Source organism: Colias philodice, chromosome 29 (genome assembly GCF_061535455.1).
Source record: "Colias philodice isolate Cphi_HAF_F1 chromosome 29, ilColPhil1 Martin Lab GWU primary, whole genome shotgun sequence".
Classification (NCBI taxonomy): Eukaryota; Metazoa; Arthropoda; class Insecta; order Lepidoptera; family Pieridae; genus Colias; species Colias philodice.
In genome coordinates, this window is record NC_143114.1 from 6,355,721 (window position 1) to 6,382,515 (window position 26,795).

The 26,795-nt window shown below is 36.8% G+C and overlaps 1 protein-coding gene and 1 long non-coding RNA gene across 3 annotated transcripts in view; one reads left to right on the forward strand and one right to left on the reverse strand.

The window, feature by feature from the left end:
- The window catches only part of Slik (Sterile20-like kinase), a 62,227-nt gene that overhangs the window by 1,620 nt on the left and 33,812 nt on the right, over positions 1 to 26,795 (reverse strand). Inside the window, exons 9-26 of one of the 2 annotated variants that reach the window (XM_089713011.1) lie at positions 20,561 to 20,642; positions 19,389 to 19,582; positions 18,805 to 19,134; positions 17,582 to 18,490; positions 17,012 to 17,137; positions 15,362 to 15,536; positions 14,667 to 14,767; positions 13,573 to 13,694; positions 13,379 to 13,477; positions 12,895 to 12,987; positions 12,009 to 12,111; positions 11,463 to 11,620; positions 10,837 to 11,248; positions 10,288 to 10,442; positions 4,810 to 4,978; positions 4,302 to 4,397; positions 3,828 to 3,971; positions 551 to 3,324 (exon numbers count right to left, since the gene is read on the reverse strand). In XM_089713011.1, coding sequence (XP_089569137.1) covers positions 2,506 to 3,324; positions 3,828 to 3,971; positions 4,302 to 4,397; positions 4,810 to 4,978; positions 10,288 to 10,442; positions 10,837 to 11,248; positions 11,463 to 11,620; positions 12,009 to 12,111; positions 12,895 to 12,987; positions 13,379 to 13,477; positions 13,573 to 13,694; positions 14,667 to 14,767; positions 15,362 to 15,536; positions 17,012 to 17,137; positions 17,582 to 18,490; positions 18,805 to 19,134; positions 19,389 to 19,582; positions 20,561 to 20,642 — 4,287 coding nt within the window. In that variant the 3' untranslated portion in view covers positions 551 to 2,505. Of the gene's footprint in view, positions 1 to 550; positions 3,325 to 3,827; positions 3,972 to 4,301; positions 4,398 to 4,809; positions 4,979 to 10,287; positions 10,443 to 10,836; positions 11,249 to 11,462; positions 11,621 to 12,008; positions 12,112 to 12,894; positions 12,988 to 13,378; positions 13,478 to 13,572; positions 13,695 to 14,666; positions 14,768 to 15,361; positions 15,537 to 17,011; positions 17,138 to 17,581; positions 18,491 to 18,804; positions 19,135 to 19,388; positions 19,583 to 20,560; positions 20,643 to 26,795 lie in introns of those variants that run through there. The other variant, XM_089713012.1, reaches the window with a different exon arrangement.
- Positions 8,165 to 9,997, forward strand: LOC149476043 (uncharacterized). The gene is made up of 2 exons (XR_016317905.1): positions 8,165 to 8,644; positions 9,437 to 9,997. It is a non-coding gene; the product is annotated as an uncharacterized LOC149476043 (long non-coding RNA).

Consider the following 26,795-nt stretch of genomic DNA (forward strand, 5'->3'; position numbering starts at 1 on the left):
CTTATTTTTTTTTATTCGAAAACCTTTTGGTGCAGTCATGAATGATCATAAACATGCTTTATATTTAAAACTGTCATTTTATATGTACAATGTGAAATGAGACGAGTTTTTTTAGTTTTATTTTTCTACTAAAAAGCAGTTTTAATTTAGATAATCATGTAAAATATTAGTAGAATGTTTAATGTCGATTATTTAATGTTGAATGATAAGTTTTACTTATGGAAACTATGCAGCATTAAAAATATTCAATCACCAATAAGAAAACAAATAATTTTACAAAATAAGACTAACACAAACAACTTTTAGCATACTTTCTAATCGGGTCAGTATTTATGATTATTATTAAATTTTTATGAAAAAAAGCATATTTTCTGCGATAGAAATGAAGCGAAATAGTTTTATACATTATTTTATGTAGCGTTCTAAAAAAAACGAATAATAATGAAGCCCAATTAATAAAGGCCTTTTCACGTTTTATTTTTTAGTATTATCCAATATTTTACACTAAAAATTAAAGGGCATCCCACCACCGAAAAAAAAAAGCAAAAAATATATTAAAAACATAACATTTTTATTTACATATCGAATTTTTTTTGTTAACATGCCAAGCAATGTGGTCCTTACACCGATTTTACACTACGAAAGAGACAGCGTTATAGGCACGAGCGAGATAGAAGACAATGTGTCACAATTGACCATAGACAAAGTCATAAATAGTACAGTTTTTTAAAGACAAGGCTACATCGATTAGTGTAAAATCTTTACGATAGATTAAGAAGAAAGAAAATGCCAAAGATATTCTAAAATAAATAGAGGGAAGTCAGCATATTTTTTATCAAATTTCACGAAGACAATTTTTTTTATTTATTATATTTAGTTTTATAAACAGGCAACACTGGTTAGAAAATATCCACTTGCCAAAATAGCCTTGTCATACTCAAAGGTAAATAGTACCACGCTGTTACTTAAAATTTAGGCATTATGTATAAATAATGTACAATATTAATAATAATTATTATTTTATTTCGTTAAATATACGAATAATGTTAATAAATAATGACCTAATCTTTAGTTATTGCCAATTCGTAAAGCTATAGGCATAAAATTAACATATGCAAGAAATATGCAAAATTTTCACGTAAAAAATATATTTCTGGCATACGAACAAACATACAAACACTATTTGCATGTAATTTGTTTAAACATTGTGACATTCCAAACCATGCTCATAAAAAATAAAATTTAAATATAATCCGTGCCAATAAAAATGGATAAAAAAGCGCTAATCGACCATTTATTGACTCGGTTTATACTAAACATGCTTAAAATGGTAACATAATCGTAAAAAATATTGAAAAACAAAACTTTTTAAGTACGAATAGAGCATGTTTAGACATTTGAATGCAATAGAAAGAGATGGTACTATATGATAGACGTATTTTATCTCTTTCTAGCATCATCGATTCACCTTTTTAAACAAAACTGACAGTAAAAGCAAATCGATTTATTAACAAAGTGCAAATATTCTTAACCCCATATTTTTGAATAAATATTCACAATTTTAAAGAAAACTATAGATAAAATAAGAGAAGAATATCTAGAACAGCTTTCGATAACAAATTTTTAATGCTGGCAAGACAAACGAATCTAAACAAATAACTAGGTCACATTCTATAACTAATTTAAATAATTTACTAGACTTCATATTGTGGAAAAAATACGCGTATATCGACTAGGTATAATTTTACCAATAAAACTATACATAGAAAATATCATTATCCATATAAAAGGTTAACATGCTTAATTTAATAATAATATTACTTTAAATTATATAAAACCACATTTGGATGACTTTCGATTCAAAAGTCATTCACTTTTGGCCTGTTTCATAGTTTGAATGGAATGTTTAAAAATTGGCTTTAAACATTATTTTACGTTTCATAAGACTCTAAAATTATTAATAAATAATAATACAGAGTTATTCTGAAAAAAAAACGGCTAAAATTATCATAATAAATTTAATAAGTTATTTAAAAACCTCAAAATCGGCCTAAATACTTTAGGCAGAATTTAGGAAAAATATTTCCGAAAATCGAAATTCTAGGAATATCGTAAAAAGAGCTCGTAATCCTAAAACTATGGCAAATATACTATCACTAGCAAAAAATTTAACAATTAATATGGAAGCTTCGCGGTAGAAAATTGCAATTATATGCGTGGCACGTTACAGTCTGTTTAAAATCGTGGGATCTTCTTAAAACCATCTCACTAATATTATGTTTTCTAAATTTACTTTATATAAAACCTCTCCTAAAGTGAACTAAATACTTTTTTTATAACAAGACATCATGCTTAAAATTTTCAAATCAATACAGACGACTTTGGAAGATAGCACAGAATCGAACCTACACAATTTAATAAATACCATACATTAACGACCGAGCAAAATCACTTTAGAATCTCACGAATTTGACTTTGACCAACATATTTTTACGCCCAGAATATTCAGGCAATAGAGTCCGGCGGGCTTTTTCCCTTATCTTTAGCCACTGTTCTTAAATTCAAAGTGGATAATTGGCTAACGGGGACATTAGGGGCATTGGAATAGCTATTAGATCCCCGTACAGGGCCCCATCTACTGAAATGCCTATCATCGTCACTCCCCTTCGAACTATTACTGGCAACACTTTTTTCATCATATCTTCCTTCTAAAGATGGCAAATCTATGACTACTGCTTCCATGGAGACATCTTGTTTTAAACTCTGCTGTGAAATACTCCTTCTCATCGTAGTTTCACTGTTCACTTGTTTGAATAAATGCTCGCTTAGACTTTGTCTATTCAGTTTTTTATCTACCGGTTTGGAGCGATCCAATCTTTTCGGTTCTTCCTCTATTTTGGACACTTCCCTTGGTATATCTGCGTACGCCATGATCGGTTGTTGATTATTGAACACGGAGAAGCCAGAAATCTTTTCCGAGACGAGTTTTAGATTTGATGTCGAGCCGAATTTCTGCGCTTTCGTCAATTTGCCCCTTTTAACCGTGTTAGTAGCGCTGGAAGCGGCCGATTTTGTCTGTCTGTTCGGGCTGGAACTTCTGCGTTCTAAATTAGGAGTGTTCGCAGTGGAAAGAGCCAGATTTAGACTTGTCCTGGACCTGGATAGAGATCCTATGAACGAATTCCTCTGATGGTAGGTAGACAGTATGTGCTGTAGGACATTTTTCGGCCAGGGCACGTCTAAATATGCCTTCTTATTTGGTATTTCGATGCCGAATTTCTTTTCGTGATCGTCGAGCTGTTTTTCGAAGGTCTCAGTCAGTTTCTGGGTGGAAAATTTAACTTGTTTTAGTGCAGCGCTTTTTGAGGACGGCACAGACAAACGCACACACGGGGACAGTTGAAATTTGTTTAGAGAATTTTTTTCTAGTATATCCTATCATAAATATTTACTGTTCAAAAAAGTCTATATATTATTCAGATGAAAGTGTTTATTTTTTTATTGTTAAACTTGTAATATGGAGGATTTTCCTTACATTTAGTTTTACCAATAAAATACACCTAACATTTTCGATCCTTCATTCTAAAACAAATTTCAACACGTTCTAACATACACACGTAGACGTATCGGACATTCACATTTTCTTCAACTACCCTCCTATACTATAATAAATAACTAACATAAATTATATATATTTACTTAGAAATCGTCATAAAGCACATGCCACACCACCACCAAGCAACACCGAACATGCAAACATGCGCAAATATAACTATAATTGTTGTATTATATGCCAATTTTCCTTTTTTTAAAGTCACCCCGCTCACCTGTCTCCGGTCGCCGAGCGTGGCTCGCCATTCGCGCAGTTCACTCGCATATCGCTCTTCAATCGCCTTCATCTTGCTGCCCTCGTGGTTCATCAGCGCCTTGCGCTTCTCGTTCTGGTACTGCTCGAGCTCGCGGAGCAACGCCTGGAAACAACATTTGTTTATTTTCCAAGAGATAAAGGTACACATTTTAACCACAATTTTCCACTAATCAAGTAGGCATTGGGGTATAATAAACACCTAAACTTATAAACAACAATCACTTTCAAACATTGTCCGAAAAGCGAAATTCTGCCTTCACATCTATAGGGCAGAGTTTCCTTATGAGCTTGTACAATAGATTTTGAACATTATAGCCACGAAATAAGGTATTAATTGTAATAAATAATTTATACAAGGTCACGTCATACACAAATTACTTATTAAAATACGCAAATAATCAATAAATAATAAACTTAAAAAGCATATAATCACCTCCCCAGCGGCCTTAAGCTCCTCCCTCGCTTTGGCGTGTTTCGTCGCGAGCCGCTGCTGCTCGGCGCGGTAACGACGCTTCTCGTTCTCTTGGAACTGTAACATTGTAAGTAGTAAATTTAATAATGACATTTTATCAAAATGGATTAAATACAGATGATGTTGTGTTTCACTGTCTGTCACGCTCACACCACGTCCACTCGCGGAACATCATCTCCGCTCGTCTGTCCGCTGATACTTTTTTTTTGCGTGCGTGTAGTATTATTTTTCTCTGTGGATGTTACTTTTGTTATGTTTTTCAACGTGACATTATATTATCTGTTTGTCAATGCTTCGCTGTCTGTCCGACCACGCTGGCTCACGCTCACTCACGCTCATGCTGCCCCACGCTCACGCTAGCCCACGCTCACGCTGTCCCACGCCCACGCTCACGCTCGCCCAAGCCCACGCTCACACTACCCCACGCCCACTCTCACGCTGACACAGGCCCACGCTGGCCCACGCTCACCTTCTTCAGCCGCTCTCGCTCGTCGTCATGCGGGTGCGCGGCGCCGATGCGCAGCGACTCGCGGAACATCATCTCGCGCGCCTTCTGCTCGGCTCTAATACGTTTCGGCAGCGAACGCTTCTCGAGCGCCTGGCACTTGGCTAACTCCTCCTCCTTGCGTTGGTTCTTCCTGAAATCAGATAGGATACGATTAAAATATGCAACAAAATTGTTGGAATAAAGACGCTTTAACGCCGTAATTTTCCTATTGCAGACCCTTACATAGTCATTTTTGTTGATAAACCTTTCAAAAAGTAAAACAACAATCTTACTTTCGTAACATACGATTAATAAAATAAATTGAAAACCTGAAGTGTTATCGTGTGGAATTTGCAGTTCAACTAAAAACAATAAGAACTTGACATAAAAAAAATCGATTTTGCAGATCACCGACCGTGACTATTAACAAAATTTCATCAAAACATGTTAAATATAATTTTGTAATTCTGAACTTTGCGCCTTGCAACACCAGCTTAAGCTTGCTCTGTGGTTTTACTCTCTGCTCTGTAACATTATAGTGACTGTATGTGTTCCCGATATTTTTACTTAGAAATAAAGTTAATATTGAAGTTATCAGTGTTTGTGACTCATTAACCCATATTTGTCCGTATTTATGCAAAATGGAACCACTCGACAAATTTCGTTTTTTGCTTTTATTGAAGAATACTCATTCAAAAGTGGTCTAAATTCTTATACAAACAAGAACCACATGATTTTTACGTTGGAAACAAGGTATACTAAAAGCAGAAAGGAACCACCAGCAACAACGAATAATACCATATTAAGCAAAACCGAACCACAGCACCACGGGACTGCTTTGTTCAAACAAATAAACGATATTACTATCATGTCATTTTATACAAAACAGATCCACACCTACTTGGTACCATTATACATTACACATATTTCTATTAATAACAATTATTTTTAATACACAAAATGGAACCAGGTTTCTGTGGTATGGTTATGCGTAAAATAAATACATAATTTAATTGTAATTGTCCGTATTTATGCAAAATGGAACCACTCGACAAATTTCGTTTTTTACTTTTATTGAAGAATACTCATTCAAAAGTGGTCTAAATTCTTATACAAACAAGAACCACATGATTTTTACGTTGGAAACAAGGTATACTAAAAGCAGAAAGGAACCACCAGCAACAACGAATAAATACATATTAAGCAAAACCGAACCACAGCACCACGGGACTGCTTTGTTCAAACAAATAAACGATATTACTATCATGTCATTTTATACAAAACAGATCCACACCTACTTGGTACCATTATACATTACACATATTTCTATTAATAACAATTATTTTTAATACACAAAATGGAACCAGGTTTCTGTGGTATGGTTATGCGTAAAATAAATACATAATTTAATTGTAATTTTTTATTGCAAAATAAAACCACAAGCATTCGGTTCTATTATGCATAAATAAATATTGTTAAACATTCTGAAACCCATCATCGCTATATGGAACCAAATGCCTTGACTTGTTACAATGCTTCTCATCTTTAAACAACGTATTTCATTACTTAAATAGCTCAAAGTGCAAAACTCCAATTTTTTTCCTCCGCGAAGTAAGTTCTATTGTTTTTGTTAATTACCTTTAAAATTAAATGTGAAAATGTTAAGTAATAAATAAATAAGCAAGCAATGGGTAAGAAAAGCATTGGAGACGAACACCGAAGATAATAATGAAGATACAACGGGTAAGTAGTTTTATTTAATGCATTTAAGTACTTATTGAATCTGAGATGCAGGTACGCTTTATCCACTTTTGATTCATTCCCGATTGTGGTGTGATTTTAAGAAGATAGTTCATTAAGTAAGTACAAGAGGAATCCTCTGTGGATTTACGTATTTTAACGACAATGTCGTTGTTCACGAAGGCGCGGCGAGTCGAATTAAGAGTCATTTTGTTACGATTCATCTGTCATTGTGAGATGAAACTACTAAAGTCTAAACCCTGTTTTAAAAATTACTGTCGATGATCTAGGTACCTACCTACTATTTTGGTAAAATACGTTTAGATTCAGATTCAGTACAGTACATTCAGCCACATCATTCAGCGCATATAATTATTTGTTTGATTTTAAAACTCGCGCGGCTACTGTTTTGACCGGAACAAGGCCCTAGCCTACGAAATTCAAAATTTTAACAAGTTTATTTAATTTTTTGCTTGGTTACCACTGTTGCGTATGATTTTTAGGGTTCCGTACCCAAAGGGTAAAACGAGACCCTATTACTAAGACTCCGCTGTCCGTCTGTCTATCCCTCTGTCTCATGAACCGTGACAGTTAGACAGTCGAAATTTCATATGATGTATTTCTGATGCCGCTGTAACAACAAATACTAAAAAACAGAATAAAAAAAGACGTGTGGCACTCGGGGACTGCCGCGGTAAAGCTATTGCATAGCATGCCTTCAAGCCACACCTCCGAGCCCGTCGTAGTGGAGAGCGTGATGTTTTTTCGTTACGGAATTTCTCGATTCGGTCCCCGCGCTCAAGGCCCGCGATAGAAGCTATGCAATAGCTTAATAAATACAATTTAAGAAGCTCCCATACAATAAGCCGTGATTTTTTTGCCGTTTTTATAGATAATGGTACGGAACTCTTCGTTGCGCGAGTCCGACTCGCACTTAGCCAGTTTTTTGTACATGGCGCATGTATGTACATACAACATACTTAGTCGTCTAGTAGGGACACGGCTTTATAAGAACTAATAATATTTTGCTGTCGCCATATACCTACCTGCTTATAAAAGCCACGCGGCTTTATTGTTTTGATTTAAAGCTTTTTTCTTTTTATTACAGAAGATAACGAAGAACCTTATACGTCGCTGCCTCTGGAGAAGCTTTCTTCACCTTCTAGCGATATTCAGTCCATATTACATCTCATTCCACAAGATGCACAGTTTTTATAACGGTCTCATTAGTGATGATGCAATAGAAGACCACATAGATGGACTAGACACGGTGGATTTCGAAATCCAATTTGATGATAACGTCGAATAAACGTCCTATATAAGTATTATTTTATATATTTTATTAATTAAAGCTTTAATTACGATATTATAAATACATAGTTTCATTTATATCATTAAATCCCTGGGATGTGGTTCCTTTTTGTATAAGAGAAAACCTATCAATTGATAAATGTTAAAAGGAACCACATGCACATTTTCTTAATTATCTAGAAAGTTTAAGAATATTCAGAGCAAATTTATATACACATACTTAAATAAGTAATTTATCAATGAATTTAAATAGAATAAATTTTAATTTTACTTCATCTGACAGAGCTGCAAATGTTTTTGTAAATCCTTTGATATCTCAGAAGTTCGTTTTTGCTGGGTGGTTCCTTTTTGCTTAAATACGGACAATTTTTTATTGCAAAATAAAACCACAAGCATTCGGTTCTATTATGCATAAATAAATATTGTAAAACATTCTGAAACCCATCATCGCTATATGGAACCAAATGCCTTAACTTGTTACAATGCTTCTCATCTTTAAACAACGTATTTCATTACTTAAATAGCTCAAAGTGCAAAACTCCAATTTTTTAAGTAAAACGTCGAACATCTGTCAATATAGGTGACATTCAGCGAAGTAGTTCGAATACGTGACGGTGTTTTTTTCCTCCGCGAAGTAAGTTCTATTGTTTTTGTTAATTACCTTTAAAATTAAATGTGAAAATGTTTAGTAATAAATAAATAAGCAAGCAATGGGTAAGAAAAGCATTGGAGACGAACACCGAAGATAATAATGAAGATACAACGGGTAAGTAGTTTTATTTAATGCATTTAAGTACTTATTGAATCTGAGATGCAGGTACGCTTTATCCACTTTTGATTCATTCCCGATTGTGGTGTGATTTTAAGAAGATAGTTCATTAAGTAAGTACAAGAGGAATCCTCTGTGGATTTACGTATTTTAACGACAATGTCGTTGTTCACGAAGGCGCGGCGAGTCGAATTAAGAGATCATTTTGTTACGATTCATCTGTCATTGTGAGATGAAACTACTAAAGTCTAAACCCTGTTTTAAAAATAACTGTCGATGATCTAGGTACCTACCTACTATTTTGGTAAAATACGTTTAGATGTATTTCTGATGCCGCTGTAACAACAAATACTAAAAAACAGAATAAAAAAAGACGTGTGGCACTCGGGGACTGCCGCGGTAAAGCTATTGCATAGCATGCCTTCAAGCCACACCTCCGAGCCCGTCGGAGTGAGGTTTTTTCGTTACGGAATTTCTCGATTCAGTCCCCGCGCTCAAGGCCCGCGATAGAAGCTATGCAATAGCTTAATAAATATTTAAGAAGCTCCCATACAACGTGATTTTTTTGCCGTTTTTATAGATAATGGTACGGAACTCTTCGTTGCGCGAGTCCGACTCACACTTAGCCAGTTTTTTGTACATGGCGCATGTACATACAACATACTTAGTCGTCTAGTAGGGACACGGCTTTATAAGAACTAATAATATTTTGCTGTCGCCATATACCTACGTATAAAAGCCACGCGGCTTTATTGTTTTGATTTAAAGCTTTTTTTCTTTTTATTACAGAAGATAACGAAGAACCTTATACGTCGCTGCCTCTGGAGAAGCTTTCTTCACCTTCTAGCGATATTCAGTCCATATTACATCTCATTCCACAAGATGCACAGTTTTTATAGCGGTCTCATTAGTGATGATGCAAAAGAAGACCACATAGATGGACTAGACACGGTGGATTTCGAAATCCAATTTGATGATAACGTCGAATAAACGTCCTATATAAGTATTATTTTATATATTTTATTAATTAAAGCTTTAATTACGATATTATAAATACATAGTTTCATTTATATCATTAAATCCCTGGGATGTGGTTCCTTTTTGTATAAGAGAAAACCTATCAATTGATAAATGTTAAAAGGAACCACATGCACATTTTCTTAATTATCTAGAAAGTTTAAGAATATTCAGAGCAAATTTATATACACATACTTAAATAAGTAATTTATCAATGAATTTAAATAAAATAAATTTTAATTTTACTTCATCTGACAGAGCTGCAAATGTTTTTGTAAATCCTTTAATATCTCAGAAGTGCGTTTTTGCTGGGTGGTTCCTTTTTGCTTAAATACGGACATTTATAACCATACTCATATATTTAGTATTTATTTATTTATTTTTTCTGTTTTTAGTGCACTTTGTCCTGTTTTTTTATTACTTTTGCACTGCGTCTCTTTGTCCACCAGGTTGTCTGGAAGAGATCGCTGTCTGAGCGATAAGACCGCCTGTTGTGCTCTTCTATCAATTATTGTATTGTGCCCTTACTTGTACTTCTCTCTGTGGTGCACAATAAAGTATTTTTGTTTGTTTGTTTGTTTGTAACCCATCAAAACACAGATCCGGCTCGAAGGACCAGGTACCTCTTGATCTGCTCGAGCTCCTTGTCGTGCCGCACGAGCATCTGGTGCCGGCGCAGCAGGAACTCGTCCTTCAGCTGCCGCTTGGCGAGCTGGTGCCGCTCGTGTATCTGCTTCTCTTCAAGCTCCCAGAGGGCGGCTTCGCGCGTGCGCATTATCTGTGGTGGGAAATATATCGTTAATTACAGTTATATGAACAATTTTTATAAATTGGTAGGGTCAAATTAAACTTCTGAGCATCGCTCGTCAGTTGAGTTATCGAGTATCAAAGATTTGCGAAATTTTATAGTTACATTGATATGCGTTGTGTTTTTTGGTCGTATTACTCGTGACTCGTGCTGTCAAATATGGAACAGTTAGTTGACCTAAGAACCGTAGAACGTTTATTGACCTGGTATCATTGTTGCAGCTGTATTTGCTGGAAACCTCTGGAGCTGTGGCTCAATTACCAGGTTGTAGATGGATTTAGTAGCCTTGTGAACTTTCTCGATTTTTGGGGTGATTGATGGGCTGTTCGGAGTGGTTCCAACTGTTCCAGGTGGTGGCGCTCACCTGGTGGCGCTGCTGCAGGTGCTGGCGGTCGGCCAGCGCCTGCCGCTCGCGGTGCGCGGCGTGCACGCGGCGCAGCACCGCGTCGGCGCCGTCGGCCAGCGCCGCCACGAAGGCCCGCTCGCGCGCCGCGTGCTCGGCGTCGAGGCGGGCGCGCCGCGCGCGGTACGCCTCCTTGCGGCGCTCCTTGGCCAGCAGCTCGACCTCCTGCTTGAGCAGGCGCAGCTCCTGCTTGAGCCCGTCGCGGAAGTGGCGCAGGTCCCGCTCGTGGTCGGCGCGCAGGCGCTTGGCGTGCGCGCGCAGCTCGCCCTCCAGCTGCTGCTCGGCGCGCTCGGCGGCGGCTCGCTGCGCGCGCGCCAGCGTCTCCAGGTCCGCCTCGTGCGCGCGGCACAGCGACGCCAGCTCCGCCTCGAACCTGACCACACGCGCACATCGATTAGTACAGGGGTGCCGCAAGGATGCGCCCTTGGTCCTATATTGTTTGTACTATACATAAACGATTTTTCTAATAAAATAAAAGTAAACAATATACCGACAGCATCCAAATAATCATTAAAACCGATACCAATTGTAAATAATTTCAAAGAAACACCACAAAATGAACTAGATAAACAAATCTCCGCTCTCACCTCTTGTCCTGCTGCTCGCGCAGCTGCTGCTCCTTCGCGTTGAGGTCCTGGAACTGCTTCTGCTCCTGCTTCTGCAGCATCTTGATCTCGCGCAGCTCCTGCTTGCGGAGCGCGTGGTCGTCCCACGTGCGACCGCTCTCCTCGTCGCCCCATATCACCTGCGAAACAAAAATATTTTTTTGAACTTCGAAAAATAATATTATTTTCAATTGGAAAACTAGATGATTACATTTTTTTTTTCTAGAAAGTGTTATAAGAAAAAAGTCATTTGTCAAATGTTTATACCCTGTCGTTTAGACGGCCGGTATAAATACTATGTTATCCTATAGCTTAAAATAATAAAAGAAAACGTAATTATTTTTTGGTCAGGAGTAAAAACACTTCACTTTTTATTCAATATTGCATTTATTATTTAGGACATAATATGACGACACAGGACCCTATATATTTTCTAACATAATAATATAATATTAAATAATAATAAAATTTCTAATATAATAATATATTTTCTAACATTATTACTTTTTATTTCAAACTAAATATTACCTTAGAAGTGGTAGTGGTGACGACCACACCGTCGATCTCGAACTTTCTCGTGCGCTTGCGCGTTTTCTTCTTAAGATTTGCCATATGTATGTCTTCTTTCGACCTTTAATACAATTTGTTTTACATTAAAATTTGTAGCAATTATTAAAAACGATGTAGTTTCTTGTTCCATTGTCAAGAGGCTAACGTTTTTTTTAACACATTTGGTATTTAAAAAAAACGTGTTCCGAGCACACGTGTCAGAAGTGAAACTTGTCATTATTGCCATAAAGCGACCTTGAAATTTTACTCTCAACGCGCCTAAATTAGTTTCACTTCAAAAATATCACTATTTCTCTCAAATGATCTTTGCTTTCTTCAAAAGCATTCAAAATTGTTTTCAGTTTGCCATCCTGACTAAAGAACTGAAATTTGGGACAATTTTCCAAATAAAAAGCATTTTTATGCAAGAGTAGACAAAGGAATAACCCATGAACATTTGGCGCCCTCTATTAGCGTTTACAATTGGATTTCCAACTTTATTAGAAAATAAATTTGGAGAGGATTAATAAAAGGAATTAAAAATATGACCTGCCCCTCTAGTCAAGTGGCTTTCTGTTAGCGTAGCGTTCAATAGAATAGACTACGAATGTATGAGATTGACGTAGGCTGTAGATAAACGTATCTACAGCTTACGTCAATCTCATAGGCTGTAGATAAACGTATCTACAGCTTACGTCAATCTCATACATTCGTAGTCTATTCTATTGAACGCTACGCTAACAGAAAGCCACTTGACTAGGGGGGCAGGAATGGTAAAGAAAAGGATATTTTAACATAAATTTTCTCAAACTTTTTTTACTCTATCTTTGATTAAATACTGTATTTGCACCAAATTTTCACTTACCTCTGTATCCTGTTTACATTCTCTTGCGGTTTCCGCCGTAACACAACTTCCGGTTCGCCGTTCTCCTCTATGCTCTGGTTGTCTTTGTTCACTCTGAAATTTATTATAATAGTAAATTATAAAATTATAAGAATTTGATGTGATGTGTTTTTTTTTCTTCTAAAACTAGAAAATTTACGAACGATTTAATAGTAACGAAATTGCTTCATTTCACTCCGGTATCGGCGAAGTAACAAGACAAATTAAAAAAAAAATGTTTTAGTTTTTTTTTGTCACGAAAAATATTATAATTCTGTTATTATACATTATAAGTTCTGTACAAATTTTCCATTTGTATAGATTGAAACAAACAGTTTTAAACTCGCTGCACAATTTCATGACGATAATATTTATATTATTGCGTTTCATCTGTAATAATTTAACCTTCAAAGAAGTTTAACTTGAATAAAAGTGAGGGTATATCTAAAAATATCACTAAATATACCTGTTGCCGCCATTTAGCAGGGTAGAATCGTGCGACGCGGTCGTTGCTAGCGAATGTCTCGACCGTTCCGATCGACCCGAACCGCTGTCTGAACGCCGACTGGAAATATATAACAAAAAAAAATATTTTAGAGATAGTATTTTTATTATGATGATATATTTCTCTCTCTCTCTCTCTCTCTATCTCTTACTCACCTCTCAAAACTATCCGGGCTGAGTCTTGCACTATCTGCCGGTAACGCTATATGCGTAGCGGCCGAATCTCTGACACGCACTTCAGACGTTCCTACCTCCACCACTGAGACATGGGACGTGTCCTGGAAACGAAATAATTATAATTAAATACTGGGAAATTCATTTATTTACGAATTTTGACTGCGACATTCATTATTATAGAAAAATATATGACCCCAAAATTATCTATTCAAAACACAGACATTTATTTATTCAATTAGACTTCCTTTAGAAGCACTTTCTAATCATCTTTTTACATTTACCACCGTATCGTAAAGCAGTATCTATGGAGAAGAACCGGCAAGAAACTCCATAGTTGCTCTTTTAAAATCAAATTACTTTTGAATCATGTTGCAGGCGAATATTGTTATGTAAGCAAGTTGTTGCAGTTGTTGTTCCCATTCATTTTTTTATTCTAAATATTGCACGCCTCATAAGCGAAGCGTTGAGGTGGGTACTACTGTCACTTCGCGCAAAACATCTGATTTTTCAAACTTAAAATGTCTTTATGTATCATACATTGCACTTGTAAGATAATACATACACACACATATTAAGAAAAAACACTATTTTTAACGTTCATGATATTTTTGATGTCATTTTTGTTATTTAAACTAGTTAAAAAACAGTTTAAAAAAGTTCTGTCTTGGACGTCCGTGTGTCTGTATGTGCGGATCCTTTTTCTTGTTAACACGATAGCGACCGAAATACTTTACTAATCGAGTCTTTTTTTTTCTCTTACGCTTGAGTATGCTCAGGAATAGAACCCTTTCATTTTTCAGGGTCTGATTCGATGTGGTTTAATTGTTATTAAATAAACAAAAATAATAATTAATAAATATTTATTAAAAAAAAATTATGAGGCGTGCACTTTTGGATTTTCCAAATTATCTTTTATATATTAGATGTAACATGTGATATATTTTTTAGTTCAAATTTGAAATACAAATTATTATTTTTTTTTGTAATAATTAACTACATAAACCAAAATTTCAACAACACACATTCTCCTACAGTTTTATTATACACATAATTCTCAAAAATAAATAACTCACCAAATTCAAGTTGTGCGAATCGTCGAACACGCCCGAATCGCCCGCGCCGGGGCTCAGTATTAGTACTTCGCTGCTGTCTAAGCGCCGGCCGCGGGATTTCTCTGTAAAATTTATACATTTATTATGTATTGCTTTTTATGTATTACTACTAGATTTCCGACCGCGGCTTCGTCCGCGTTTTCAAAGGAAAACCCGCATAGTTCCCGTTCCCATGAGATTTCCGGGATAAAACCTATCATATGTGTTATTCTGATGTATAAGCTATATTGTGGTAAAGTTTCATTCCATTCAGTAGTTTTTACGTGAAAGAGTAGATATTAGAATATTAGAATATATTAGAATTAGATTAGATTAGTGTTTTATGCGTATGCAAGATGCGTGCGTGTTTTGAATGCATGGTATTGTGTGTTATGTTTATTTTTTCATTAATTTTATGTATTTATAACTGCATTAAAAATATATTAGATTTCAACTTTATAGAACTTCCAAATGTCCTAAAAAGGTGTAATACAGGAAATTAAGGTCCGTTTTCAAAACCTGTTTAAAACTCATTCGTCAAATGTGTGTGGTATGACAGCATCACTTCCAGTCCCTCACTCACGGACGACCCGCCTCTGATGATGTAACTGGTGGTGATGACGTCACAAGTGGTGATGACATCACAGATGGTGATGAAGTCACTCCCCTTTACTCACCCGTATAACACGCGGTGCAATCGAGCGAGTCCAGACTCGACGGCGCGAAGCAATCATCATCAGATGATGAGCCGGTGGTGCCGCCGGTGATGACGCTCGCCGTACCGCCACCAACTATCACCACCTCATCGGCTATGGGTGGTGTGCTTGATATGGTGACCGCGTTGGGTGGTAACTGTAAAAAAAAATAATAAATAAAAAGTATCTTCTACATGAACACTCTGTTTTGTACTTTGTACGTTATCTAGTCACAATCATAATGAAAAATGAAAAAAAAAAATGGAACAAAAAGAGCGTGTGTGGCGTGTCATGGAGTGTGGCGACAATTTTGGTATCTTTGAATCTTGCCAAAGAAGTTTCACTTCTGACACGTGCGCTCGGCACACACGCACACTCTTTTTTTAATACTTGTTCTCTATAGCAAAGCACGCAATTATTAAATATACATTCTCTATATATCTATCTTCTTCAATCTCTCTTCAAGAATTGGTACCCGTATTCACACTCATAAGACCTTTAAACTAAATCTATGTCGCACTAAATACGACCAAAATTCACCTATCAACCGTATGTGTATCACTTATAACACTGTCTGCCATGAGCTTTTCTAAAAAATTTCTTTTCTTTTCTCTAACAAATATGTGACTAATATATTTTAATTGTTATTTTTCATTTATAAAGTCACAAAGATTATGATTGTATTCTCACTATTTCTAAATGTTGGAACGTCCAGTTTGCGGACCAAATAAAAAAAATCTCTCTCTCTCCTTCACTCTCTCTCCGTCTCTCACTCTCTCTCTCAAACTCACACGTTTAGCGGTGGTCAGCACGGGCGGGTGCGTGGTGGTCACGGTCACGAGCCCGCACGGAGCGGCCGCTAGGGAGTTCGGTTCAGTAGTATTTGCGTGAAAGAGTAACAAACATACACACACACACATACATTCACCCTCACAAAGTTTCGCATTTATAGTATTAGTAGGATTTATTCCAAGTCACCTGCTTGGCGTTGTAATAGTTGTTCTCTATAGCAAACCACTCATTATTAAATATATACTCTCTCTCCGTCTCTCATTCTCTCTCCTTCACTCTCTCCTTCACTCTCTCTCCATCTCTCACTCTCTCCTCTCTCTCCGTCTATCACTCTCTCCTTTATCTCCGTCTATCACTCTCTCCTTCCCTCTCTCCGTCTCTCACTCTCTCCTCTCTCTCCGTCTCTCACTCTCTCTCCTTCACTCTCTCTCCGTCTCTCACTCTCTCCTTCGCTCTCTCTCCGTCTCTCACTCTCTCCTTCACTCTCTCCGCCTCTCACTCTCTCTCCGCCTCTCACTCTCTCTCCATCTCTCACTCTCTCTCCATCTCTCACTCTCTCTCCTTCACTCTCTCTCCGTCTCTCACTCTCTCTCCGTCTCTCACTCTCCATCTCTCACTCTCTCTCCTTCACTCTCTCTCCGTCTCTCACTCTCTCCTTCGCTCTCTCTCCGTCTATCACTCTCTCCTTCACTCTCTCTCCGTCTCTCACTCTCTCTCCTTCACTCTCTCTCCGTCTCTCACTATCTCCTTCTCGTTCTCCGTCTCTCATTCTCTCCTTCTCTCTCTCCGTCTCTCTCTCACTCTCTCTCACTCTCTCTCTCTCTCTCGTCCCAAACTCACCCGTTTAGCGGTGGTCAGCACGGGCGGGTGCGTGGTGGTTACGGTCACGAGCCCGCACGGGGCGGCCGCTAGGGAGTTCGGTTCAGCGCTCACTGAAACTACCGTGACAGCTTGTCGGGACTGCGCCTGGACAGACATACAGACAAACAGGCATAAATATAAAATTATTTGAAAAAAATAATTTTAAAATTCGGATCATGCGGGACTGTGCATAAATTGACAAACACACAAATGAATTCAAACATAGTTTAAAATAAAAAATGTATGCGTGTACTAGAGTACACACGTAAGAAGTGAAACTTCTTTATGACCTTAAAAATGTCACGAGTATGGCGTAACGCAAAAATGTCACGCGTACGGCGTAACGCAAAAATGTCACGCGTACGGCGTAACGCAAAAATGTTACACTAAATTTTTGTCCAACCCCGATAAAGAAGTTTCACTTCAAAAATATAGATTAAAAAAAGGGAATGCGGGGGCTTCGTCGATGTACAGATCCATTAAATTATCGAAAACCATACATAATTTTGTAAATTAATACATATTACAAAATATAATAAGAAAACTCACCGAAACCGGCCGTATCTCGAACGAGCTCTGCGCCTTATTCTCTTCAATCGAACCCGACCTCGCGTAATCTCTTATAACTCTTCCCATCTCTACTCTATCCTTATCATCTACCGACCGAGACCTCGACTCTATCCTACTCACTTCCGCGCTCACTCTCTTCCCGTCCGCTCTATCCAACTCATCTGTGGACTTGGCTCTTTCTTTCTCACTTCTTATGTCTTCTCTATCTGTGACGTCACCGGTCTCTTCTACAACTCTGACGTCATCGAGACTCTTTCTCACTTTGACTTTCTCGTTGTGTTTGACCGCTTCGTTTATCTCCATGCTTCTACGTTTGACGTCGCACGTTTTCTTATTGACGTCAGGGCTTATTTTGATTTCTATGTCTTTTTTAATTTCCGCGCTATTTCTTTTGACTTCTGTACTGTTTCTGTTCACTTCTGAATTTCTTTTGACATCTGTACTGTTTCGTTTGACATCAACTTTGTTTATGTCAACATTTTTGACGTCTACTTGAACTTCAGTCTTAGCATTTCCTTTGTGATCGACGTCATTTCCATCAGTTTTGACGTCGACTCTATTCTGTTCTATTTCTATGCTTTTCCTCTTATTCACGTCGACTCTATGCGTTTCTGAGTCCGTGCTATTTCTTACGTCCAGTTTTATATCAAGTTTCTTCTCTACTTCAGTGCTTTTTCTATTCTCCTTATATTCGACTCTGTTTCTATCTATTTCTGTACTATTTCTGTTGACGTCTAGGTTTTTAGCTTTATGCCTGTCGACGTCAGCGTTCGTTTTGTCATCTTTGATTTCTAATCTATCTGGCTTTGGTTTATCTTTTTCTGATACATCTATCTTTTCCGTGATTTGTGATTTCTTCTCGACCGCCTTCTCTGCTTCTCGACACACCTGTACAAAATTAAAATTAAATGATTATAACAATATGAATATAAATGTTGTGTAAAAATAAAAATTTATGAATTTTCTTATAATATTTTTTTCTTTCGTCTATCTATGAAACATTTGTGGGTAAATAATAATAATTAATAGCGATAAACATAATCATAATCGTCTATATGATGCAAAAAAGAGCGTATGTGCCGAACACATGTGTCAGAAGTGAAACTTCTTGGGCAAGATGCATTATAAATTTAATTCAATGAACCCAATTTTACTTTCATATTTTTAAATGCCTTTACTTTTTTCTCTTTCTACCCACTAACCTGGTCAACAATAAGCTTGCCCGCCGTGGTTGGACTCGCGGGTGTCGGCGGGGGGGGTGCCGGTTGTTTTCGCACACCACGGACCTGTGATGGGGGCGGAGTCACCGGGGTTATGGGGGTTACGGGGGCTACAGGGGTCACAGCTGGGGTCACGGGGGTTACAGCTGGGGTTATAGCGGGGGTTACAGCTGGTGTTGCTTGGGTGGAAGGGGTTGGAGTTTGGGTAGAGGGGGTTGCGGGGGTTAGAGGGGTTGTGGGTGTGACGGGTGTCGGGGTGGTTGCGAGGGACGCGGGCGGCGGTGGCGCGGGGCCCTTCTCTTTCTTGGGGGCCTGTTGATATAATAATTATATTGGCATTATAATTCGTAGTTTTATTATTTACTAATTGATAGACAAAATGGAAATTATCCTATGATTTCATAGGAATCAATTTTATTTTTCATTTCGTTTAGTTCAAAGGAAAATTTTCATTTCAAAATACATGTATTAATAAATACGTAGTTGCACTGACTAAAAAAAAACTTCAAGACGATATAATTGAGTATGTATAATATGTATTATCTGAGCCAAACAACAACACTCACGGGCGGCTTCCTGTCAGCGTGCGGCTGGTCGTCGTCGTGCGGCCGCTTCGTGGCCGGCACCGACCCTGCGCCCACGCCCACACTTCCAGTCGTGGGCGTGGTCGTGGGCGCGGGTGAAGCAGCGCGTGGGGACGGAGGGGACGTGGGGCGGAGGGGGGCGGGCGCTGTACCCGTCGCCGGCTCGGGCTCCGACACTATAGTAATAGTTCAAATTCAATTCAAATTCAATTTTTTACATACATATTAGCAACCTTATGCTGGTATTGCAATACAATACGTAATATTATATTTAAATCACATCATATAGTGGAAATAAGCACTAGTAGAAAATAATATAGAAAAAAAAGTTCACACATCTTGATATTTACAAGAATGTTGTGTCAGTTAATTCGTGGTTCGAGCATCTTAATGTTTGAGTGCATATGTACAAAATTGTATTTTGCACGCCTCATAAGCGAAGCGTTGAGGTGGGTACTACTGTCACTTCGCGCAAAACATCTGATTTTTCAAACTTAAAATGTCTTTATGTATCATACATTGCACTTGTAAGATAATACATACACACACATATTAAGAAAAAACACTATTTTTAACGTTCATGATATTTTTGATGTCATTTTTGTTATTTAAACTAGTTAAAAAACAGTTTAAAAAAGTTCTGTCTTGGACGTCCGTGTGTCTGTATGTGCGGATCCTTTTTCTTGTTAACACGATAGCGACCGAAATACTTTACTAATCGAGTCTTTTTTTTTCTCTTACGCTTGAGTATGCTCAGGAATAGAACCCTTTCATTTTTCAGGGTCTGATTCGATGTGGTTTAATTGTTATTAAATAAACAAAAATAATAATTAATAAATATTTATTAAAAAAAAATTATGAGGCGTGCACTTTTGGATTTTCCAAATTATTTTTGGTTTTATTCAATATCACACAGGTATAAACGACACCGCAACTGTTTATAGGAATGCGTGAACCAACTTCATCCACCTTAGATATTAGATAAAGTTCATCTACTTATGTGTATTTAATTACCGCGGTGCCAACTTACAATGGTCCTTTGAGACAGATTAATCTTTTTCTTGAAAATTATTACACCAAAGACATAACACATACAAAAAAATCTACAACTACCCTCAAAAATACAAAAAATAACCTACAAAAACAACACTCACTCTTGATGTCCGGCGTCTCGCCCGACCGGACGGACGTCGAGTCATCTTCTATCTCCATCTGCATTTGAGAGCTGCGATGTTCCTGTTAAAATAAATAAAAGTTTATTTTAGACTTTATGGGTAAAAATATTATAATGCATGGTAGGAATCTGACAAAAAATACTTATTTGGGAGTATTGTAAAAAAGTGGAAAACTTGTGATCAAAACACGAGATCCAATTAAAAAAACATACAACACGCAAAATAATAGTAATTTACTGTATAGAAATTAAAATTCTCTAACAAAAAATCATATGTCATTCATCTAAAAAATAAAAAAAAATATAAATACAATAAAAACACAAGATTAAACACAAACTAAATACAAATCAAATAAACGACTTTTATACCTTATAATGCAAATATACAAGTATATAATTATACATCAAAAGTATACAAAAACCAATACCTTCGACGACAGCTGACACTCGCGCTGCTGTGTGTCCAAACGGTAAGCGGATATAACACACACAAACATTATGTTAACATTATATTGCTAGTAGCACACACACACACACATATACACATGGACGTAAATCAAAAAAATATATACTTTAGAAATTGAAAAAATTAGTTAAAAGGTGTTCGTCAATTAGTATGTCATTTGAAAAAAAACTCAAAAATTTATTTACTCAATTAGACTTTTTATAAAAGCACTTTTGAATCGTCATAATATTTTTTAATTTAAAACTAGATTGTAGTTTTTATAATTAATTCGTCGTTTAAATTCTTCTTTGATATTTTTGTATAGATTGTCTAATCTAAAAATGAACGCCCCTCCACTAAACTTAATTGTTTCAATGTGTGAGGACAAATAATTATTGAACCACTTTTGCGCGCGGCGATTCTACTGCAAACTTTGACTGTCTCGCGCACTGATTTGTCAACTAATCGGGCGATCAGTTCAGGTGCCTAGCATTGTATGGCGGGGAGAGCGCGCTATGTACGGAATGACACGTCCGTTCTGTCGTGCATCGCGTCATTTATGCACTAGTTGGCCAACTGGTCCTGTCGTTCGGGCATGGATTGGACTGGAGGACTGAACGACCAATGAGGCAGACCAATTTGTGTGTATTGCGTCTATACACGTACTTTGAATGTGAGCGTAAACACAGTGGAGGGGCGTTCATTTTTAGATTAGACAATCTCTACTCTACAATAATAAATGCAAAACAAATAAATACATACATTGCTGATAGGTCCCAATAAAATAAGTGGTCAACCGGTATTTAATCATTACTGTATGGTACATAAAAAACGTGTTATTTTAGTTACATAGATGTTTGCTCTGTGTCTGGGTGTTAATTATCTATATAAGTATCTGTTTAAAATTATTTATGTATGTTAATCAGCCATCTGGTTTCCATAACACAAGCGAAAGCTTAGTATGGGATCAGATCGTGCCTTGTGTGAAAATTGTCCTGATATATTTATTTATTTTAGTGTCCCAAAGTGTATTACACTCACACTAACACTGTGTACACACATTAGTGTACACATAAACACTATCTTTATTCAATTTGATTACTTAGTTCAGTTTATTTTTAAAATAGAGTAATCAGAGAGGTGTCTCTACTTTCTGTCTTATCCCAAGAATTTATACAAAGTATGTGTAGCGACACCTCGCTCTGAATCGCGCAAGCGAAATGTCTTCGCTACAGAGCATATATTCAACTTTCCGACATCATTCATCGGGGCTTGACCTATTTCGATTAAGAAATCCACCTGCCTTTGAAATCAAATCAAATATGTTTATTTGCTCGCCATCCTAAACATATGCAAATATTGTCTAAGTTATATGACCTTATTAAAACACTTGACCAATTATTTTATCGGGAAGTTAGATACACAAAGCACAACACACATTATGGTTTACCGTTCTCAACTTTCAAATAATTAACAAATTAAATAAACAAGTCAAAATATAAAATATAAACTTTTAATAAGTTGGAATTAGAGTAGTGCAGATTGTATATTACTCAATGCTACACTACTTAAAAAATCCCATCATTTACAATTACGCAACAAAATTATAAAAAAAAAATAATGCAAAAAACTCCCAACTACAACCACACGAAAAACATCATACAAAATTTAAAAAAAAATCACAAAAAAAAACTTTTTTCTCCAAAAATCTAAAGAAGTGAAACTTTTCTGGGCGCGTTGAAATTTCAACGTCGCTTTATTAAAATACCTTTACGCACTCCGAGTAAGGCAACGATTTCGGTATCTTTGAATCTTGCCAAAGAAGTTTCACATCTGACACGTGTGATTGGAACACACACTGTTTTTTTTTTTCAAAAAAGATCATTTTTAATCTTAAATTTCCCCAGTCGAGAACGGCACCCCGTGCGCACAGTACTAACCAACCCTCTGATATTGTTCCCGGCTCGCGCGCGCCCTCCGCCTCCGCTGCGAGTCCCGTGCGGTTAGCGTGTACGTACGTACATACATACATACATACATATGTACAGTGGACGTGTGACTATGTATTTGCTAGTAGCGTAACTGGGTGAGTGTGAGATAGGCTAGTGACATAAGTGAGATCGAACACATTTTTACGCGAGAAAATAGCCTAAATAGCTGTCAAATAATTTTTACGAGATTTAAAATCTTATAGAGATAAACTACGATAACATGGCGCGCCCCTCCAAATTACTGTTTCAATGTGTGTAGTGACATCCTTACGAAGGAGTTTGTATGTAGTTGTACGTATTCGTCTTTAGTACTTTACGTCCAGATTTGTTGGTCAACTAATTATAAGTTGCCGAGCGCCCAAGACAACGCACGTGTCGTTTTCATAGAATACGTCAGTGCAGCGCCATTACTAATAATAATGAGCGATTAGAGCTTGACTAGTCGAGCAACAAATCCGTGGATTTGTTTTTGTTTGACGGCCGTCTCATTACGCACACATGCGTTGTGAATCTTGGTGGTGCATTGTAAATACTTTCACAAATACTTTCAAACGTTTTGAATTTTGGAGGGGCGCGCCATGTTATCGTAGTTTATCTCTACGCGACTTAACTGAGGAAGACCGTTAGGTCATTATTAGCTTAGGTTAGGTCACATTTACGTGGCGAAAATACTAAGTGACCTAACTAGCTATAAAATAATGTTCCATTTTAAACGCAAAAAGCTCTATATCAATAATATTTTAGGCCTGACTAGACACAAAATATTATAAGCTCCTGGTAATCTAACTGAGAGAATGATTTCCACAAATTACACTTGACAAGATAAAAATAATTCCTACCATTGATCTACCTAATTAAACCTTACTCAAACATAATTACTGTACTCTTGCAACAATCCCTGACTTATCTAAATTGACGACTGACTTATTTCGACTAAAAATTACCTAATTTGTTTACATATGAAAATACCTATAAATACTATGATATAAAATAAATATATTTTGACTATAGTCACAAGTCCACTGTAGCTTGCATTGTGCATGTGATATTATTATGCGGACGTGAATTGTAAACTTGACTTATTTATATTTATTTATTTAGCCTTTAATAATCCATGACATTTCAACACAAATTACAGCAAAGTACACTTAAGAAGATAATATTAATATTTATCATGTAATTTGGATTAATGTCCTGGCCCCTTTCGGGTATAGGCCTCCTCCAATTGTCCCCATTTCTTCCTGTTGCCAGCTACCTTCATCCAGTCTCTTCCCGTCAATTTCAGGATATCATCGACCCAGCGAGCCTTTGGTCTGCCTTTCTTCCGCTTGGCTCCCGGACCTATCCACTTCGTGACCCTTTTTGGCCATCTTTCATCAGAGTAACGGGCGATATGTCCAGCCCATTTCCATTTTAGGCGCTGTGCATGTTGTAAAGCGTCTAATACTCTGGTTTTTTTCCTGATTATTTTGCTGTTTACTTTGTCTATGGTCTTGATGCCAAGGATACTCCTCTCCATTGCCCGTTGACACGTGCGTATTTTCGACATGGTATTTTTGTTAAAGATCCAGGTTTGGGCACCGTATGATAGACAGGGCAACAGGCTTGAATCCATTACTTTTTTCTTTAGCTTCATTGAGAGTTTTGATTTTAATATTTCCTTGTTACTCCAGTATTTATTCCACGTCAACTTTATTCTCCGGTCTATTTCATCTTGATGTCTTGTCGGTTTAAATGATATTTGTTTTCCAAGGTAAATATAGCTCTCTACGTATTCTATAGGTGTTTTGTTTATCCGTATAGGTTTCCTTATGCCATTGGTTGCTACTTTTGTTTTTGAGGTATTCAGTTGTAGGCCTACACTTGCACTAGCAGCACTTAGTTCTGTTAGCATTTCCTCTAGTTGGTTTGATGTTTTAGCGAAAAGAACTATATCGTCCGCAAATCTAAGGTTGCTGAGGTTTTTTCCTTCTATGCTTATTCCTTTTCCTTTTTTGTTCCAGTCTAGGTCTTTCATTAGGTTTTGCAAGACAGCTATGAAGATTTTTGGTGATAGCGGGTCCCCTTGCTTCACACCTCTGCGGATATTAAATTCAGCGCCTAACCGATCTAATTTGACGCGGCTTGTACTTTTTCTGTATATATCTTTTAGGATGTTAATGTATACGTGTGGGAGGTTCTGATGCTCTAATGCGTCCCAGATACTCATATGCGAAATGGAATCGAACGCTTTTGCGTAATCGACATATGCTATATATAGGTTTTGTTTAAATTCAACATATTTTTCTATCACTTGTTCTAAGGTGTGTATGTGGTCAGTCGTTGAGTATCCTTGACGAAAACCTGCTTGTTCGATTGGTTGGTGCTCTTCTATAGTTGGCTCTATTCTTTTCACCAGGCACATTGCAAATAGCTTATACAGTGTTGGTAGTAGGCTAATAGGTCTGTAGTTATTTATATTAGCTGGGTCTCCCTTTTTGTATATAAGGATTATCCTTGATTTTGCCCATTTGGTAGGAATTTCTTGTTGTTCCAGTATTTTTGTGAAGAGAATAACGAGTGGACCTATCAACAGATGTTTTCCAAGTAGCAGGGCTTCGTTCGGGATATTGTCAACACCCGGGCTTTTATCTTTTTTTAATTTTTTGATTTTAGACATTATTTCTTCTTCATTGAATGGTTGTATTGATGATATTTTTTCCTTTGTTTCTAGACACTTTTCGTAGCTGTTGTTTGTGACAGATTTATCATCGTATAGGTTTGTGTAGAAGTCGGAGGCAATTTTTACAAGGTCCTGTCTAGTTTGCAGTTTCTTTGTGGCTTTTTGCGTATTTAATGTCGGGATCCAATTTTTTTCTGAGTTTAACTGTTTGTATGCTTTCTTTTGGCTTCCTGAGGCTAGTAGGTGGCTTTCGATAATATCCAGTCTGTAATTTTCATAATCTTTTTTAAGTAGTTTATTTGTAATTTTGTAGAGTGATGAAAGTTCCTTTTTATCTTTCTTAGTTTTTGAAGGTTTGTGTTGTAGTTCTATGCGTTTTTTAATTTGTTTTTTAGTTTCTTCTGATATTATTTCTTTCTTATTTTTTATTGATGTAATGGTTTTTAAACTTTCTTGTATGGATGACTCTATTTTTTGGTAGTATGATTCAATGTTATCGTTAATTTCCCAGTTGATTTTTTCTACTTGATTTCTTAATGCAGAGAGATATGTTTCTTGTGATTTCTCATTTGATAGGGTGATTGTTGGGGTTGAGTCAAAGTTAGCTCTGCTTTTCTTTTGTATATCTAGAGATATTGTTCCTCTTAAGAGTCTGTGGTCGCTCGGAAACGAGAGTTTATTGATGATTTCTATGTTGGTAAATAGTTTTGGATGATTACTCAAAATATAGTCTATTTGGTTTCTTGTCTTTTTATCTGGCGTAATCCATGTCCAAAGGTGTTTTGTATTTTTTTTAAATATTGAATTAATTATTGTAAATTTATTTTTTAGAGCGTATTGAATAAGTTTTTCGCCTCTGGAATTTCTTTTACCGTAGCAGTATGGGCCTAGTATTGTACTCTCTTCCGGCTTTCTTTGTCCTATCTTCGCGTTTAAGTCTCCCAATAGGATAACTTTTTCCGATGTGAAACTCCTGGCTTTTTCTATATCATCATAGAAGGCATCAATCTCTTCTTCGTTTGCATCAGAGGTGGGTGCGTAGATTTGTATAATAGAGATTTTCATTGCCGTAAAGCGTAGATTTAGCAAACAGACTCTTTCAGATATGCCTATGTAA